Source organism: Acomys minous (assembly GCF_964271855.1).
Source record: "Acomys minous genome assembly, chromosome: 20".
Lineage (NCBI taxonomy): Eukaryota > Metazoa > Chordata > Mammalia > Rodentia > Muridae > Acomys > Acomys minous.
Window position 1 is genome coordinate 19,485,240 of NC_140502.1, and position 19,536 is coordinate 19,504,775.

General features: G+C 53.0%; 1 protein-coding gene and 1 long non-coding RNA gene across 4 annotated transcripts; both read left to right on the forward strand.

Annotated features, from left to right (window-relative positions):
- Nucleotides 1-1,196: 1,196 nt before the first annotated feature.
- On the forward strand, nucleotides 1,197-17,341 carry FBXO46 (F-box protein 46). Of its 3 annotated transcripts, none has more exons than XM_084771294.1 (3): nucleotides 1,197-1,286; nucleotides 12,930-13,106; nucleotides 14,445-17,341. In XM_084771294.1, the coding sequence occupies exon 3, from the start codon at nucleotides 14,525-14,527 to the stop codon at nucleotides 16,337-16,339; it is 1,815 nt and encodes a 604-aa protein (XP_084627420.1). In that variant the 5' UTR covers nucleotides 1,197-1,286; nucleotides 12,930-13,106; nucleotides 14,445-14,524; the 3' UTR covers nucleotides 16,340-17,341. The 3 variants fall into 3 exon arrangements, with proteins under 3 accessions (XP_084627420.1, XP_084627421.1, XP_084627422.1); XM_084771296.1 differs by lacking the exon at nucleotides 1,197-1,286 and adding an exon at nucleotides 11,181-11,273; XM_084771295.1 differs by lacking the exon at nucleotides 12,930-13,106 and having other exon boundaries at nucleotides 1,200-1,286.
- A 169-nt stretch (nucleotides 17,342-17,510) lies between these two features.
- Nucleotides 17,511-19,117, forward strand: LOC311591699. The gene is made up of 2 exons (XR_014777171.1): nucleotides 17,511-18,436; nucleotides 18,600-19,117. It is a non-coding gene; the product is annotated as an uncharacterized lncRNA (long non-coding RNA).
- Nucleotides 19,118-19,536: the final 419 nt, after the last annotated feature.

A 19,536-nucleotide genomic window follows, 5' to 3' on the forward strand; every position in this document is an offset into this window, starting at 1 on the left:
CTCCCGAGTGGTGGCATTTTAAAGGCGTGTGTCACCACGGCGGCCCCACACTGTACGTGTTAGAAACCTTTCTTGGGCTGGTGAGATGGCTCAGTGTGTAAACGCCCCTGCCGCCAGTCCCCGCGAACTGAGTTCATCCCTGGGACTCTCGTGGCGGAAGGAGGGCGTCAGCTCCACAGCCGCACAAATAAACAAATGAAAGCCCGTTCTCTTCTCGTGTGCACGAATACGGGATTTTTTTTTTTTTTAGGGTGGGGGAAGGGGGGGATCTTCAGAAGTTTTCTAGCAACCTAGCTGTGACAAGTACCTGGGGTAAAATTGTCTCAGCTCAGACAGCAATGATGTGGAGAGAGGGGGCTTGATCTATTTTCACCTTAACTTTTAGAAATTCGGGGTAGTAAAGGACAGCAGGCTACCAAGAAGAGACTTGATACCCTATGAACATATACAGGGGGAGGTAATCCCCCTCAGGAACAGTCATAGGGGAGGGGAATAAGGGGAAAATGGGAGGGAGGGAAGAATGGGAGGATACAAGGGATGGGATAACCATTGAGATGTAACAAGAATAAATTAATAAAATTTTTTAAAAAAAGGAAAAAAAGAAAAAAAGAAATTCGGAGTAGTTCTTACTAGGGTTGTCCAAAGTGGTCAGAGTGCACGAACTAGTCACTCATTACTGTGTCTAAGCAAGGCGCACAAAGATTTCCGCTTTTCTGGAGGCTCTGTTCTACCTGTGATGTGAAAAGCCCTAAAGTGCCTAGGCTTTCCTCGCTCTTGCTTTCCTTATTTGTGAGGCGGTGGCATGCATAAGGTGTGAGATGAAAGCTAGGACAGGGAGGGAAAGTTTGGAAAAATGCATATATTGTCAACTACGTGTTAACTCGTTAACTAACATAAATAAATCCAATAAATTTGACTTCCTCAACTCTGCATCACTAACATTCCTTTGACCTGGCTTCAATTCCTTTTCCAAGGGGCCCCGGGCCAAAATGGAGGCGGCTGGACTCTATTTCCCAGAGAGCGTCGCGGGAGAATTTTTTGCGCCTGCGCAGCTCAGTGTGCCCTTTGCCTCCTGGGAATTAGAGTCGTTCTATTTCTCAGCCCGCCTAGTTTGTTTCCTATTCCGCCTCCAAGTTGCCGCGTGGCATTTTGGGAGCTGTAGTCCGAGGCCTCTCGTACTCTAATTCCCAGCGGGCTTCGGGGCGAGAACCCGGAAGGGGAGGCTGGAGAGGAGCGAGTGGGGGGGAAAACCCGCGTAGTCGAGCGAGCTGCAGCGCGGGGAGATGGTGAGAGCCCCAAGCTGGGTCCTGCGGGTGCTCGAGAGCATGAGCTGGGGAGCGGGGGGGGGGGGGGTTCAGGTCCTGGGTTCGAGAGGAAGCAAACTGAGGCTAAAGAAAGGGCTGGGCGTGGGAGATCACTGTGGGTGGGGATTGAGAGGAACGGGAGCCCGAGGGAGTAGAAGAGTGGGGGCTGGGGAGGGGTCTTGGTGGTGGAGAGAGTCGAGTTTTAGAATTGACTGTTCAGGGGACTCGGAGCCGGGGGGAGTGAGGCTCGGAGTTGGGGTCCTGGCTGAACAGACGAGAGACCCTGAAATGGGTAATTTCGAGAGAGGGTAGTTAGCCTGGTGTACATGGAAAGGCACGGGGAGTCGGGGCTGGGCGAGTGGAGGGAGAAGGCTTAACCGCGGGGTGCATTGGGCTGGGTTCTCTCGCTTGCGAGGTGGGGCGGCCAGGCAAGTTGAGGAGGTGGGAGGTAGAAGTCATCGGTGGTGCAGGTTAGCTTCTAGGACCAAGGAGGCGTGCGTGTAAGGGTGCGTGAGTTTAGGGGCATGGCTGTCGACAATCGTGCTTTAATCTAGCCAGAAACTGCCGATAAACTGGACAGCCATAGAACTCTGGGTTGATGTGGCCACAAGGGGTCCCTAGGGACAACCTTCAGCACCCTTGTAGCCCCGGTGGCATCCAGACGGGTTAGTGGTTTGGGCGGGCAGTCCGGCTTTCGGATTCCTCATTCGGCCTCCTTTGTGATCCAGGCACGTCTCTCTGTAAGCCTCTGTGCCCTTATCTGTATGATGAGAACAAGCAGGCCACTGTGGAGATAGCTAAAGGGAGGCTCCGAAAAAGTTGATACTTTTCGGTAGGAAACTTAAGTCCCAGCCTCAGAGCCCTTGGTGGGAAGCTCCCGTCCCAGGAATATCGATCGGATTACAGTTGCTAAAAGATTCCACCACCACCACCCCCCCTTTTCCGTCCTGACCCAAGACATTTTGTATCGACACCTGACATTTAGTCTGGGTACACTATGCTTTATGCAGGGGGACACCCCCACCTCCACCTCTTTTCTGCCAACGCCTGCGTTTAAGAAACGCCCAGTCCTGCCTTTAGCTGTCTGGTGTTAACTCACCGGGATTCAGGTGATGATGAATTTAGGTGTAGGTGCTCCACTTGACAGAAAGGAAGCAGAGGTGCCGAGTTTTGTTTTTGTTTGTTTGTTTTGTTTCTGTTTGTTTGTTTGTTTGTTTGAGGCGCGGAGTTTTAAGCAATTTTCTCCATGTCGGCCAGCATTAAATGGTAAATCAAGAGTTGGAGCCCAGGTGAGGAAGGAGCTGCTTTGGCTGTTTTAAGTCAGACCCCCTCTGCTTCTAAGAGTAAAATAAGACGTGGTGAGTGGAGACACAGGCCAGAGCACCTGTCACATAGGATTTAAATCTTTTGTGTGACCTGGGGCAAGTCTTAGGACTCTGTCCAACTATTAAGTGAGATCCTTAACCTAGGCAGGCTAGAGAGTTTGGGGAAATAATGTCTGGGAAGCGTTTAGAGTAAGTGCACACAGTACAGGTGTTGTCTCAAGACTCACTGTGTAGGCCAGGCTGGCCTCCAACTCTGGATCTTCCTGCCCCAGGGGTCCAGAGAGCTGTGGGCTTGCCGTTACCCTAGCTTAGATATTATTTATTGCTGTTGTCGGTGTTGAGACAGGGCCTCGTGTGTGCCGGGGCTGGCCTCAAGCTCTCTCTGTAGCTGAGCGTAGCCTTGATGCTCCTGCCTCCAGCTCTTTTAGGTGGGCTTTTAGGTGGGCACCACGGTGCCTGGTTTGTGCTGGGCTGAGGAACCAACCCCGGGCTTTGTGCGTGCTGGGCAAGCGCTCTACCTACTGAACTCCATCACTGGCTCGTGTTTTGGTTTTCAAAACAAATGAGGAACATCATAAGGTAGGAGAGCAACCAGCAAGGGTGCATTGGCCACGCTGTCTGTTTACTCTCAAGTTGCCTCCCCGGTACCTCCCTTCCCCTAGCTCTACCTCTCTGCCCCTTATTCCTGGGTTCCTAAGTCTAAGCAAGACTTCAGAAAGGTGCTCGGAAACGCAATCTGTCTCTAACCAAATATTAATAATTCACTCGCCGGGTCTGGCCCGATGCCCACGTCTTCCAGTGCGTTAGAAATACTACTGACAACTGAGTTGGGGTTTTGTTTATTTTGTTTTTCTTGTTGTGGGGTGTGTGTATGTGTTTGTGTGTGTTATGGGGTACGTGTTATGGGGTGTGTATGTGTGTGTGTGTGTGTACCCTCTAACCTTTTGCTCAGGGCAGGCAGGGGGCTTGCCTAGGGAATTTAGCAAGTCTGTAATTTACTTTGAAACAGTGTAGGTTTTTTTATTTTGATTTATTTATTTTTGTTTCGCCATGTAGCCCTGGCGGTCCTGGAGCTCTCTCTGCACACCAGGCTGGCTTAGAACTCACAGAGATCCACCTGCCTCTGCCTCCCAAGCGTGGGAATTAAAGGCGTGCGCCACTGTACCTGGCCTCTGTTTTTGTTACATTTAAAACGGGACTATAGTTAGCCCGTGATGTCCTCCTAAGGAGTTGGTCATAAGGCCATGTGTTTAAAATGCACGGTGTGTTATGCTTTCAATGAGTGTGACAGCCTTCTGGAATTTTCATTTTTTCAGAAAAAAAAAATTCAGCTGTTTGTGGGGCACAAGCCTGTAATCACAGCGCGGCGGAGGTGGAAATAGGAGGGTCAGGGGTTTGAGGCTAGCCTGGGCTTCATGTGATATAGAAAGAAGAGGGGTGAGGTGAGGTGGGGAGAAGAAGGTTGCCATTTGAAAAATGGGGGTTCACTTAAAAACAAACCTATGGACTAGTGTGTACTGTGGGACCGCTGTGGAGGTCAGTGGGGGTCGGTCTTCTCCTCCCACCGTGTGGATTCTGCCGGTAGAGTTGAGGTTGGTTAGGCTTGGCAGCGAGGGCCCGGGCCCACGAGTCACCTTGCCGGCCTGGGATCCACTGCTGAAGTGGGTGCCGGGGCCTGGACTGTAGGCAGACTGGCCCCTGCCCCCTGGGCCTCCCTGGTGCCAGGCACAGTTCTCAGCACTCGTGGCCTCCAGCTCCGGTCTCAGGGACCTTTCGTGCCCACTTTGCCTTGCCTGTGTGTCATTGTTGTGTCTGACAGAGTGTGTCCCCCTCCCCCAGCCCCCGCTCCTGCCCACACCACCCGAGAACTTTTCACATTCTCTCTCCACTGTTTCTTTTTCTTTTTCTTTCTTTTTTTTTTTTTTTTTTGGTTTTTTGAGACAGGGTTTCTCTGTGTAGCCTTGGCTGTCCTGGACTCACTTTGTAGACCAGGCTGGCCTCGAACTCACAGCGATCCGCCTGCCTCTGCCTCCCGAGTGCTGGGATTAAAGGCGTGCGCCACCACGCCCGGCTTTCTCCACTGTTTCTTAAGTTACTTGAACACCGATCATTTTAGGGTAAAGTCCGCCCTCTCTCACTTGTCCCTGTCCGTGTGTGTCACAACTGGGTGAGCAGACACTCCCCCCTCACACACCCCCATGCCTTCCATTTGCTTGTCTTAGAAAAAAGCGCATCAGATTTCTAAACCATTTTTGCCTTTCTCTCTCCTGTGTCTGTTTTTGTGAGGCACTTTCTAACTGTATAGCTTCAATGCTCTGAAAGTCAATATTATAAGGACACCAAGCTGGCCCAGGCCTCACAGAGGTCTGCCTGCCTCTGCCGAGTGAGTGTTGAGATGAAGGGGCAGGAGCAGGGGCTGGAGAGATGGCTCAGTGGTTAAGAGCACTTGACCGCTCTTCCAGAGGTCCTGAGTTCAATTCCCAGCAACCACATGGTGGCTCACAGCCATCTGCAGTGGGATCTGATTGCGTCTTCTGGTGTGCATGAAGACAGAACACTCATACATAAAATGCAAGAATAAATAAATATTTTTTTGTTTTGTTTTGTTTTGGTTTGGTTTGGTTTGGTTTTTCGAGACAGGGTCTCTCTGTGTAGCCTTGGCTGTCCTGGATTCACTTTGTAGACCAGGCTGGCCTCGAACTCACAGCGATCCGCCTGCCTCTGCCTCCCGAGTGCTGGGATTAAAGGCGCGCGCCACCAAGAATAAATAAATCTTAAAATAAATAAATAAAGTAAAAAAAATAAAGGCAGGAGCCAGGCACATGTGTTTGCCTCACTAAATAGCATAGGCTTTCCCCAAACTTTTAGTCATGTTGTCCCATCCACACGGTGCTGAGTCACAGGTCTGTGGCTGCCGTTTTCTTTCCTCTTCTAAGAGGAAGAGTCTCATACAGCCCAGGCTGGTATTGAACTGATTTATGGTGGCCCTGTTGGTCCCTAGCGCTGGGATCGCAGGCTCCGCGTACCAGGCTCTCCTGGCTTTTTACCTGGTGGAGGGGATGGAACCCAGGGCCTCACGCCGGCCTGGCAAGCACTTCATAGGCAGGCTGAACTACCATTATTTACCTGGACTTGGGTTTTGTGGTGTGGGCCCTGTATTTGTGTCTGTTATCATCTGCATGTAGTGCCTGTGTCGACCAGAAGAGGGCGTCTGATCCCCTGGCACGAGAGTTAGAGTTGTGAGCCGCCACCATATGGGTGCTGGAAACTGAACTGTTCTGCAAAGAGCAGCCAGTGCACCTCAGCTCTGAGCCAGCTCCCCAACCCGGACTCATCCGGGTCCCTCTCGCCTCGACCTCCCGAGGGCTGAGTCTGCGAGCATGTGAGGTCACACCTGCCTCTCCAGTTGTGGCTGCTGTCATATCCCACTTGTGACAGCGTGTCACTGGCTGTGCTAGCAAAGCCATCTTACGCCTCAAAGCACAGCTTCCCTGAAGAGTTGCCACTGGCACCTCCCTCACCGACTTCTTCCTTTGAAATCGTAAACTCACCTTCCATGCAGCCCAGCCCCTCCCTCCCCCTGTGTGTTTATTTATTTTGTCTGGAAAATTAGCACGTCACCCCCACCCCCTGCCCCCCCCCCCAGCTCTCCCCAGGACAAGCTCTGTCCCCTGTTCCTTGCAGGTCCCCAGTGCCTGGAGCAGCAGCTGTCACAGTGTAGGCTTTTCTTCCCGTTCGTTTTTGTTTTTGGCAGGGTCTCCCTAGCTGGCCTGGATTCACTATGTAGACCAGGCTAGCCTTCAACTCAGAGATCCACCTGCCTCTCTCCGGCCCAAAGTGCCAGGATTAAAGGATATAGCGCCACAGCTGGCTACAGTATAGGTTTGGGGTTTTATTGTTTGGTTTTTCAAGACACGTCCACTCTGTATAATAATAGCCTTGGCTGTTGTGGAACTCACTTTGTAGACCAGGCTGGCTTCGAACTGGGAGATCTGCCTGTCTCTGCCCCCTCCTCCCCAGTGCTGGGATTAAACCTGGCTTTGGTTTTGTTTTTAACATATGTTTTATGTGTATGGCTATTTTACACACTATATGTGTGCGGTGCCCTCCCTCGGAGGCCAGAAGTGAGCATTGGATCCTCTGGAACTGGAGTTACAGACAGTTGTGCGCTGCATTGTGGGTGCTAGGAACCAAACCTGGGTCTTCGGCAAGAGCAGCAAGTGCTCTTAATCACTGAGCCATCTCTCCAGCCCCTACTGTACAGGGTTTTCTAAACATCTGTTAAATTAATAAAGCCAGGCTCAGACCTGGCAGTAACAGAGGCAAGCTTTGTGGTTTCAATTTCATAAGTGACTCCTGGGATCAGTTTCACTTCAGAATGAGACCTAAAGAGGGCTACTTAGACATAGTGACATATACCTGTGATCCCAGCATGGAGGAGGCTGAGGCAGGGGGATTGCTGGGAGTTCTGACCCAGTCGGAACTCACAGTGACTTTCAGGGCAGCTTGGGTTGCAGAGGAATACTCTAGAGTAGCAGCCGTTGGTGCTTCAGTGGTTTTCAAACCCTTCAGCATATCTATTTTTAAAAAATATTTATTTATTTATTATTTATACAGTATCCTGTCTGCATGTGAGCTAGCAGACCAGAAGAGGGTACAGATCTTATTATAGATGGTTGTGAGCCACCATGTGGTTACTGGGAATTGAACTCGGGACCTCCGGAAGAACAGGCAGTGCTCTTACCCTCTGAGCCCTCTCGCCAGCCCCGAGCATATCTATATCTATTTTTCAAAGATTTATTTACTTTGATTTTATGTGTATGAGCAGTTTTGCATATATATGTGTGTATGTATATATGTGTGTGTGTGTGTGTGTGTGTGTGTGTGTGTGTGTGTATGCACACTGTGTTTACCTGGTGCTGCAGAGACCAGAAGATCACACCAGACCCTCTGCAACTGGGGCTAAGGAGGGTGGTGAGCCACCCGTGTGTGTGTATGTGTGTGTGTGTGTGTGTGTGTATGTGTGTGTGTGTTTCTATGCTGGGGGTGGAATTCAAGGCCCTCTGCCCGCTAGGCAAGCACTCTAGCACGCAGCCTCAGCACTGGTAGTTCCTCACTGGTGGATTCTAGGCACACACTGTGCTATCAAACCACACCCTCACTCTTTGTAGGAAGCAAATCTCCCTGAAAGTTGCCCAGGCTAGCTTTGAACTTGTGTTCCTCCTCCTCCTCCTCCTCCCTCTGCCTCCCAGAGAGCTGCAATTATGGGTGTGGCTATCAGGCTTGCTTTGAAGTTGTTTCCGACGAGCAATCCTCAGGGCAGAACTAACTAAACCTTCAGGCATTTGAGATCCTGGAAGCAGACAGGAAACAGGCAAGGTTGCTTCCTCGCTGTCCAGTTTTCCCACCTTAGGGGCCGGCAAGCAGGCCGCCTCCCCCGGCACACCTCAGAGTCCTTCACAGTGGAGACTGAGGCTGAGGATGGTGTGGTAGTGGAACGTCAGAGCGAGGAAAGCTGACACCCTTATGGAGAAGTGGGTGGGGGGAGGCATGATGAGCAAAGCCTGTGGACCCCTCAAGCCTCCAGTGAGCCACTCCCGGATCCGGGAAAGCTCCAGGGAAGAGATCCCTACCCTCCTGAAACAACTGCCGAGCCTGGAGGGGAGAGAGCCTCCCGCCTCCCAGCCCATCGCTGTTGAGCAGTGACAGAGGACACGTGTGACAGAGGACAGATGTTAGAAGCAGAGTAGTGCTGAGGAAGAGGTCAGGCATAGCCTGGGAAGGTAGCAGGACCTCCCCTGAGGGAGGTGGGGGCGGCAGCCAGCTACGCAGACGTCTCCTGTAGCAGGCACGTAGAAGTTGGCCAGCAATCAGGTCGTCTGCTCCTTCACGCATCCCACATGCTAGGGCGTTGCTTTTCCAACTTCAGTGGACGCGGTCATGTCAGCTGTTTGACGAAATGCACATTTGGATTCGGCCGCCCTGGGGTGGCAACCTAGAACCTTTGCTTGTTCCCAGGGCCTGGCACGTGGGTACCATGCTTCAGGAAGGCAAGTGCCAGGGAAAGAACAGGCATGCGTGCCAACCAAGCCAGCTGTGGCATTTCCAGGCTTGGGGAGACTGAGGCAGGAGGATCTCCAGTTTGAGGCAGGCTTGTGCCACACAGTGAGTCAAAAGGGGAATGCCAACCCAGAAGCTCTCGCTTCAGTGAGGAGAGGCGGCCGGCACACTTGATAAGCCAAGTGTTTAGTACAGTGGCTAGTGATAGGCGTCCAGGAGAAAAAGTAACAAGGGTTCAGAGTTTGCCATCTGTTGAGTAGAAGCTCTGAGTTTGGATCAAAGGCCGCCAAGGGGCAATCTGAGCCAAGCCAAGAAGGTAAAAGGTGAACCCGAGGAGTAAGTGAGCACCTGTGTTTTAGGCAGGGAGCAGGGATTTTATGGCCTTAAGGACTGAGTGACACAATCCAAGCCCAGTGAGCAAGGGCAGCCAGGACAGCAGGGACAGCATTGCCTCAAAGTTCAGGCGGCACACAGGCCACCGCTGCGCCTCTCTCTCTGAGCTTCCTTCCTAGTCTTTGATGTGACTTGGACAGGCTGGAGAAGCATTTGCTGCTCTTACAAAGGGCCTGGGTTTGGTTCCTGTCACCCACATCAGGTGACCCACACAGCATCTGTGGAACTCTAGCTCTGGGGAACCTGACACCCTCTTCTGATCTCCAGTACCCTTACCTGTGCACATACCCACACACAGACTTTAAAATAGAGGGTCTTAGATCCATTAAAAAAAAAAAAGAAAGAAAGAAAGAAAAAAAAAGGAGCATTATAGGGGAAGGTGGCTTAGACCAGAGGTTCTCAACCTTCCTAACGCTGCGAGCCTTTAAGACAGTTCCTCGTGCTGCGGTGACCCCCAACCATAAAATCATGTCTTTGCTGCTCCGATCCCACGTGAGGAGCCAGGCACAGCTCTGCACACCTGTAACCCCAGAACTGGGAGGGCGGTGGGCAGAGGCCCTTGAATTCCCTGTGCTCGCTGGCCACCTAGTCACCTAGTAGCTTTTGCGTACGCTCTTTAAAAGCAATAAAAATAAGCCGGGCAGTGGTGGCGTACACCTGTAATCCCAGCACTCGGGAGGCAGAGGCAGGCGGATCGCTGTGAGTTCGAGGCCAGCCCGGTCTACAAAGCGAGTCCAGGACAGCCAAGGCTACACAGAGAAACCCTGTCCTGAAAAACCAAAGGGAGGAAAGAAACAATAAAAATAAATCTTTAGAACTGTGGATTTGTGGAACTCAGGTTAGTTGGCTCCTGTGGAAAAGCCATACCTACCCTTACCTGATGGACCAGCCATCTCCCCAGCCACCAGCACTGCACTGACAGCCACCTTCGGGTTTCTCTTGAATCAGCCTGGCACAGGCCAGAAACAGTGCAAGATGTCTGTAATTTTAAGATAAATTAAGAGCCATTATTGCGTACCTTCCTGTTGTGTTCCTGCAGTGAGTGTAAGACAGGAAAGACTGGACAGGTCTCCACGGCCAGCTACCTCAGCCTCCAATGCCAAGTCCGGTGACTGTGGGGACAGGCTTAGAATTTATTCTTTGATTTTGAATTTGGCTTTTGAAATAAGGTCTGATGTAGCCCAGGCTGGCCTTGAGCTCCTTACCCTCCCTACCTCTATTTCCTGAATGCTAGCCTTCTCTCACTCTTTTAAGTTGTGTGTGTGTGTGTGTGTGTTTGCCAGCATGTATGTCTGTGTACCACAGCCATGCTGTGCCCCCCAATCCTCTGGAGTTGGATTTCCAGGCGATTATGAGCTGCCATGTGGGTGCGGGAACTGAACCTTCTTAGCCGCTTAGCCGTCCCTCCAACCCCTCGATCGCCTATTTGCAGGTGTGTGTGTGGGGGGGGGTAGGGGGGTCTGTTGTTGTTTGATTTATTGTGTTTTTGTTTTTTCAAGACAGGGTTTCTCCGTGTCTTATTGCGTTTTAAATATGATTTATTTTTAAATTTTATTTTGACGACAGTCTCACATTATGTAGCCCAGGTTGGTTTACAGCCTCCCAGACCACTGGGATTACACCGGCGGCGTGGAGATGTCACGCCCGGCTTGCCTGTTTGTTTTTTAAGGCTGGATGACTGAGGCTCGGGGTGTCCCACCACATCTGGTAAACAAAGCCAGGGGTCTCAGACGCCTTTCCCTCAAGCTTCGATCTGCCCGGAGCCCTCCATTCCCTGGCCCTTTAAATCTCTAAAGTCAATCAGGGCTCTGGCTTCAAGGGAATGTCGGGTGGTGCTCCTCCCCTTGAGGGCCGCGGCCCGTGTTTGGGCTGGGTTCCCTCTGCGGCAGCGTTGGACTCGGGGAATTTGTCCCCGCTCCCTTACATCTGGCCGTTTCCACCCCGCCCCGTCACCTCACGCCCACTCCTCCCGTCCTCCAAGCCGGGCCCCTTCGCCAGGGCCTTCCTTATATGGGCACGGCTCCGAACCGCGGCCGCTGATTGGCCGGGGCCGTCACGCGCGCAGCTGTCAACAAAGGGGCGGGGCGGAGCGCGCGGCGCGGCAGCCGGCGCGAGGGGGCGGGTCCGCGGGGCTCCAGTGCGCATGCTCGCGGGCCGCCATTCTCCCAGCCGCCTGGGGGAGGCGCTGCGGGTGAGGGCTCCTGAGGGGGGCGTGTCCGGGTTTTTATTTTTTTGGGGGGGGGTGGTGTCACTAGTTGGGGGTCGAAAGGAGGCGGGTCCGGGATCTGGGGGCACCGTTCGCACCTAAGTGATATCTGAGCGCTCGGGGAAGTTGCGGGGGTGGAGGGGCTACTTTTAGGGTTCCCCGGAGCTTTAGGGAACGCCTTGGGTTCGGGTTGTTTTGTAAGGCGGGAGGCTCCCGTTGCGTTTTAGAGCTGTCCTTTGTGGGTCGGGGTGTCCGGTGGGCACGGGATGAGAGTATTTCGGGGACCGGGAGGCTTGGGCTTTAGTGCTTCCCACACCTGTGTGTGACAAGGGCAGGAGGGCAGGTTCCTTTCCGTGGCGCATCCGCAAGCCGGACCCCGCACCGAGCCCCGCTGGAGCGCGTGCGTGCGGGACACGTGTCCGCTATTGTAGCACTCGAGGTTCCATTTAGGGACTGTTGACATTCGGTTTGGGGTTCGTTTTTAGATAGGGTGTTTTTAATGCCCGAGTTCTTTCAGGGCTCCCGTGCTCCTGGGGAAGGACCGGGGTCTGGAATGTGCGGAGGATGTTAGGAGACCCACTAAGTACCTGTGAGATTCGGGTATTACTGTGTATCTTCGGATGTACGGAAAGTTATTTGTGATTTGGCTTTTCTGTGCCGGGCGGCGTGTTGATTACTGTTGTTACTTTTTAGTTGCATGTGTATGGTTGTTTTGCATGGGTATCTTTGCACCACATATATACTTGTTGCAGGTGGAGAGCAGATCAGCTCCTCTGGAACTCTCTGTGGGTGCTGGGAAGCAGACTTGTGTCCTCTGCAAAAGCAGGAAGTGCTTTTAGCTGCTGAGCCATCTCTTTAGGCCCCTATCCTTATTTTAATTATTTTTTTTTATTTTAATTATTTATGAGACAGGGTCTCTAGGTAGCCATGGATGGCCTAGGATTAGATATGTAGACCAGGCTGGCTTTGACACACAGAGATCCACCTGCTTCTACCTCCTAAGGGCTGAGGTTAAAGGCAGCACTTTGATTTATTATCATTATCACTATCATTATTTTAATGACATTCTTTTTATATAGCCCAGGCTGATCTGGAAGTCCTTGTCCTCTTGTCTCGTGTCCCAGCCTTCCAAGTGCTGGGATTACAGGCATGTGCCACCAGGCTTGGTAGGGTACTGGGGAGAATTTTGGATTTTTAAGGTTAAATTTGAAAAAGTCAGAATATTCGGTGGGACATTAAGATACTGGAAACGAGGGTAGGAGAAGAGAGGATTGGATAAGGATTCTTGGGGTTCTATTACTGGTGATGGTGTTTGGAGTCTGTCTGAGTTCTGAATGGCATCTGGGAGACCGTGAAGTGTTAGCGTGTCAGAATTGTCTGCATTTAGAGCTGGCATCAGCTGCCTTCTTCTGTAACAGGCTAGGTAATGAGTTATTTCAGGCCATACAGTTACGGATGCAGCTCTGCTCTTTTTGTGTGAAAACAGCCATAGTTTGTTCCCATAAAACTTAATTTACAAAGGCAGGCAGTGGGCTGGGCTTAATTCTTTCGTGTAGTTTACTTACCTCTCTGTTCCATCAGCACAGTGTTTAAAAGTGTAAAGGATTATGTTGTTCTTTTTGTTTCTTTGTTTATTTTCAGACAAGGTCTGGCCATGTAGCCCAGGTTGGCCTGGAGTTCTGCATCTTTTTGCCTCAGCCTCTCGAGCTCTGGGGTTACAGGCACTCGCCGCCATGCCCTGTTGGAGGGTTCTATTCATGTTGAGATATTCTGGAAGGAGATGGGCCAAAGATGGAGATAGGGGTCTGCTACTTCCTGGTGAGTAGACAGCGGAACAGGAAATGTTGCCAGCAGACTGATTATCAAAACTGCCTCTGGATTAGTTGATGCATGCAAAGTCAAAGAATCGGTGCTAAGGGTGTCCTCAATGGGTGCCGTGGCTCAGGCCTCTAGTCCCGGGTGCCAGGGAGGCTGGGGCAAGTTGATTGCTAGGAGCTTGACAGGAGCCTGGCTTACCTAGTGAGTTGCAGGCCCGCTGGGGCTAAATAGCGAGAGCCTGTCTCAAACGATAATCTCAGACACCTGAATAGAGACAGGGCCTCATGCTTGTAATCCTAGAATGAGGCGAGAGGACTGGGTTGCTGTGAGTTCAGGACCAGCCTAGGCTGCTATGAGACCCTGTCTTCAAAGGAGAAAAAGAACCATCATCATCATCATCATTTAAGAACCCCATGACCCGAAACAAGTGGACAGCAAAATTTTTTTTAAGATTTATTTATTTTTATCTTATGTGCATTGGTGTTTTGCCTACACGTATATCTGTGGAGGTGCCAGATCTCCTGGAGTTGGAGCTGCAGACAGTTGTGAGCTGTCATGTGGTTGCTGGGAGTTGAACGCAGGTCCTCTGGAAGAGCAGCCAGTGCTCTTAACCTCCGAGCCATCTCCACCCCTCGGAGAGTGACTTTCATAAGGGCCTGTCTGGTTCTGGCTTCATATTTTCCTCCCCTGCCTAATGGATTCATCCCTCTGTGTGGAGAAGGCTGGGAACCAGCTACTAGAGGCACAAATGTCAGACTAGTACTTCCTCTTAAGGTTAAAGGTCAGACCCGGCATCTTTTCGCATGCCTTTAATCCCAGCACTCGGGAGGCAGAGGCAGGCGGGTCTCGCTGAGTTCAAGTCTGGTCTACAGACTGAGTTTAAGGACAGCCAGGGCTGTACACAGAGACACTCTCTCTCTCAAAAGACAAGAGCTTAGTGGGGAGCAGGAGGCCTGTGGACTGTGCAAAGGCAATTGAGCCGCCCTCCTCCGCTTGCCTGATGCGGGATCGGGCTAGAGTTTTGTTGTCTTGGCCGTGCTGGGGACACAGTCCTGCTTACTAGACAGGCTACCACTGAAGCCCACCGAAGCCCCTCACTAGGTGCAGCCAGGCAAGTGCTGGTGCTCTCCAGCAGAGCCACACTCCTGGCCCAGGATGCCTTCAACTGCTGATCTTACTCCTCCCCCCACAGGCTGGGCTTAGGCTCGTACCCCTTCACTGTCCGCGGCACACAGTTCTCAGCGCTCTGGTTGGCTCTGTCCCTGTGCAGAAGTGGAGTTTGGGTGGTCATGAGAAGACAGGCCATTAATTCAGTGCCCTGATCTTCTATGTCTGCAGGTGGCCCGTGGAGCTCCCCACTACCATCCTGGTCCTGAGGTTCGGTGACTACCTGCTGCTGTTGGCCATCACCTCTCAGCATGGACAGGGGCAGCCTCCTGCCCTTCCAGCTCTGGTGCCCCCGGCCCTTCGGCACATACTCCCAGAACCAGCCGCGCCCACCTTCCGCAGCCCGCAAGCCACCAGTCTGCCCTGACACAAGCAGCGGGACTGAGCCCGACCACGGGCCTGCACACTCAGAGAACACACCACCACCTGCCTTGGCTACAGACGCCCCCACCTCCCAGCATGCTCCACTCCTCTCTACAGCAGCTGCTGGTGATGAAGGTAGAGTCCTGCTAGACACATGGTATGTCATCAAGCCTGGAAATACAAAGGAGAAGGTGGCCTTCTTTGTGGCCCACCAGTGTGGTGGAGGTAGCCGGGCCAGCTCTATGAAGGTCAAAGGGCACTGGGGCAGTGACAGCTCCAAAGCCAAGAGGAGGAGGCGCTGTCTTGAGCCCACCAAGGCTCCTCCAGACCCAGGGGGCCGAGAAGGACCTCCTGCCACTGAGGGGGCCCCCACTTCATCCGGGGATGATGTAGACCTGCTCTCTGTAGCAGAAATGGTGGCCCTGGTTGAACAGAGAGCTGCCCTGGCCCTGCAGAGTTACCCACGCCCCACTACCCCAGCTCCTGTGGTCTTTGTATCAGCTGAGCAGGGGGGGCCAGCCAAGGGCCTAGGGTCAGAAAGGCGGTCTGGTGGTGGGGACTGCAGCCGAGTCGCTGAGGCAGTGGCTCACTTTGAGGCCCAGCGGGACAGCCCTCCGACCAAGGGTCTCCGTAAGGAGGAACGGCCGGGCCCCGGGCCTGGCGAGGTGCGGATAGCTTTCCGCATCTCCAATGGCCGAGAACCACGGTCACCAGATGGCAGCTTACCCAGTGGGGGCGGAGGTCGGCCTGGTTGCCCCTACCCTGGTAGTCCTGGGCCCGGGGCTCGAGCCAAAGACAAAATCACCTGCGACTTGTACCAGCTTATCAGCCCCTCCAGGGATGCCCTTCCCAGCAACGTGGAGTTCCTACTGGCCAGGGCCGACGAAGCCAGTGAGGGGGAGACACCAGCCCCGGCCAGGCCTGAGGACACTCCCCCAGCACCCCCTCCACCCCCTGCCCGGGACTGTGGTGCCTCAGGATTCCACGTGGATGTGGTGGTGACGGGGGTGGTGGATGAGTGCATCTTCTTTGGCAAAGATGGCACCAAGAACGTGAAGGAAGAGACTGTGTGCCTGACAGTCAGCCCTGAGGAGCCACCCCCACCTGGCCAGCTCTTCTTCCTCCAGTCCCGAGGTCCGGAAGGGCCTCCTGAGCCACCCCCAGCTGATACACCAAGCACAGTGCCAGGCCCCGACGATTCTGAGGGCACCACGGACACCTCCCTGTGCCGCCTGTACCGGCACGTGTCGCACGACTTCCTGGAGATTCGCTTCAAAATCCAGCGTCTTCTGGAGCCACGGCAGTACATGCTGCTGCTGCCTGAGCACGTGCTGGTCAAGATCTTCAGCTTCCTCCCCACCCGGGCCCTGGCCGCCCTCAAGTGCACCTGCCACCACTTCAAAGGCATCATCGAGGCGTTCGGCGTGCGTGCTACGGACTCCCGCTGGAGCCGGGACCCGCTCTACCGAGACGACCCTTGTAAGCAGTGCCGCAAGAGATATGAGAAGGGTGACGTGTCGCTCTGCCGCTGGCACCCCAAGCCCTACCACCATGACCTGCCTTACGGACGTTCCTACTGGATGTGCTGCCGCAGAGCGGATCGCGAGACGCCGGGCTGCCGCCTGGGCCTGCACGACAACAACTGGGTACTGCCGTGCAGTGGGGTGGGCGGCGGCCGCACCGGCCGGGAGGAGGGGAGGTGAAGCCGGGCACGAGGGGACACCTGCCGAACCCAGCCCCTTCCCTGCTTCACTGGGAGCTGGGGACCAGGACCCAGTCACCAGCCAACACCTACCAGTCCATGCAGCGCTAATCTCCCACCAGAACTGGGACCAGGTTTGGGGGTCACCGGGGTAAATACCCTGCTTGACCTCTGTTGGTTTTCTACTCTTCAGAGCCAGGGCCGTGGACCCTCAGAGAGGGTCGTGTGTTCTTGTTCTGTGTTTTAATCAGCATCTCAGTTTTGCCTCCATCCAGCCCCAGCCCCATCCCTGAGTCCCTCCACCCCAGGGACCCACCAGCAGGGAGCAGACGGCAGCTAATTTTGGTACCACCCGAGGCTTCCCTCAAGCTGGCCCTCCCCAGTTGTCTTTGGAGCTGTGTTTACCTGAGGCTCTGCAGGCCCTGAGGGTGGCACCTCCAGGCCCTTAGCTCGCAACTCAAGTCGGCACTTTTTGAGGCAGCCCGCCATTTCTAGGTATTTTCCTCATTAAATAAAAATTTTCTTCTGAACCTCAAACTACCAGAGTCTCCCTCTTCGCTGTAGGGAAGGGAGGATTGAAATCTCCTCAGGTGTAGAGACATCCCCCGCCCCCCGCCCCCTTAGCTCTTGTCACTGAGTCTTTTCCCCAGTAAAGCTGTGAAGCCCTTGCCTCACTCTTGGGCGGCAAGCAGGCCGGAGGGCAAGGACAGTGAGTCTGACTTTCTCAGCGATTCATCTTCCACTTGGGGTACTCCGTGAGGCATCGGGGTCTCTGCCTACGGCCACAAGTTTCTTCAGAATCTTTTGGCTACCTGGGACCTTGATTTTTAGGCAGTTTGGTCCAAGATTTTTTCTTTTTTTCTTTTCCCTCATTTGGGGGTTTTTGTTTTGGTGTTTTTTTTCTTCTTCTTCTTCTTCATTGTGGTTCTGGAAGCTTCTAGTGTGTGGCATCTGACCAATTTTGAATTGGTCCTTTCTATAAAATCATTATTTATAAAGCTGGGCCCAGACTGGTCTGTGTGATGTTGGGGGGAGGGTGGTTGGTAACAGAGGGGACCATAGGTGGGATGGGAAGCGGGGGAAACAGGGTCCCTGCTAAGCCCCTTAGCCCGCAAGGGACTTAGTATTTCCGTATCACCTGTCACTTAGTATTTCTTAAGTGTCTCGAAACAGTGGTAGCTTGAACAAGATCGTTTTTATTTTCTTTCGAGAATCCAGCATTGGAGGCCCTTGTGGCTGTCCCTACTGTGCCCCTTCACGGCAGAGCCGCCACACACACCGTGACCCCCTCGCACGCATCACAACTCCGCTTACATGGCTGGTGGGTCAGGGCTCAGCTCTCCCTGCTCGCATGTAGGTGCTCACCGACTGAGCTGTCGCCCAGCTGCTCATTCTTCCAACCATGAGACGCGCTGGGGCTGGGGTAAAACAGAAGGTGCTTGCCAGGCAGAGACAGGGGGATCTCTGTGACTGCCATCTTATGTGTGTGTGTGAGTAGTACAAGTGCACATGCGGCGTTGCACACATGTACAGAGCTCCCCACCATAGGTTCCAGGGATCAAGTGAGACCATCAGGCTTCCGCAACAAGCATTTCTATCTACTGAAGCCAAAAACGGTCATGTTTCCTGCCACCTTTACACAATCTGACAGCGAATTTGTGTGTGTTTGTGTATATGTGGTGCTGAGGGTGGAACCCAGGGCAAGGGCCACTGAGCCACACTCCAGCCCCTCACTGGGGGATTCTAGGCAAAGCCTCAGCCACGGAGCTATATTCCCAGCCCACTCTGAAACAGGGCCTCACTAAACTGCCAAGCAGGTCTTGAATCTGTGAGTTGTTATTAACAGACCTGTGTCATCATACCTGGCTTTCAGTTTATGTCCTGAGTGGAGTGTTAATAATGAGGGTATCCATTGCTTTTCCTGGTCAACTTCAGCACATTTCTTTTTGGGTTTTCGAGACAGGGTTTCTCTGTGTAGCCCTGGCTGTCCTAGACTCGATTTGTAGACTAGGTTGGCCTTGAACTCACGGAGATCCACCTGCCTCCGCCTCCCGAGTGCTGGAATTAGAGCCATATGCCACCACTACCTGGTCAGGGAGTCTGGTTTTTTTTTTGGTTTTTCGAGACAGGGTTTCTCTGTGTAGCCTTGGCTGGCCTGGACTCACTTTGTAGACCAGGCTGGCCTCGAACTCACAGCGATCCGCCTGCCTCTGCCTCCCGAGTGCTGGGATTAAAGGCGTGCGCCACCACGCCCGGCTCAGGGAGTCTATTTTGTTGTTTTTTAGTGAACTTGAAAACCACCTCATGCTGCCTATAGCAAGGTATGGGCATTGTTATCCCAGCACTTGGGACTGAGTAGGAGAATTTTGAGTTTGTGGCCAATCTGGACAGCATAGTTCCAGAGAAAGTCTGGGCTTGTCTTAAAGACTTTGTCTTAAAAGAAGTGGGGCTGGGTGTGGTGGCCTGTGCTTTTACTGCCAGTGGAGGTGGAGTCAGACCTCTTGGGCCTCAGGGTCTACATAGACGTTCCTGGCCAGCCAGGTGGTGGTGGTGCACACCTTTAATCCCAGTACTTGAGGCTGAGGTAGGCAGATCTCTAAGTTCGAGGCCAGCCCGATCTTTAGAGTGAGTTCTAGGACAGCCAATGCTAAACAAAGAAACCCTGTCTCAAGTCTTGTGTTGTTGTTGTTTGTTTGTTTGTTTGAAATAAAAAGAAAGTTCTAGGTCAGTTAGGGCAACACGGTGAAACCCTGTCTCAAAAGAAAAACCAAACAAACCCTTTTAGCTAGACTTGCAAGTACACCACCATTTCAAGCCACCGTAACCACAACAAAAGGAAAGGGCTGTCTGGGGTCTGCTTCCAGGTGGGACGCATTCCCACTCTAAAACATCCCAAACCCAGAATGTCCCCACGTCCCCTCTGAGGCAGCTTCATCTGAAATACTTCCTCATTAGGGCTTCCCCTCTGAGGTACCTTGAGAACCACTTCATTCTCTCTTACTCTGCAGTGCGGGTACTCATTTAACCTCAGCCCCCTGGGAACTGTGGCCTCCTGTTCCCCTTAACCCTCTACCTTGGCACCCCTGAGCCAAGCAGACGGTGGAGCACCAAGCTGGCCTTTGCCTCTGGCCTGAGTCGAGCCCACGCCCACGCCGGAGTCAGCTGTGTTTGTGTGGTAGCGAATCAACTGACATGAAA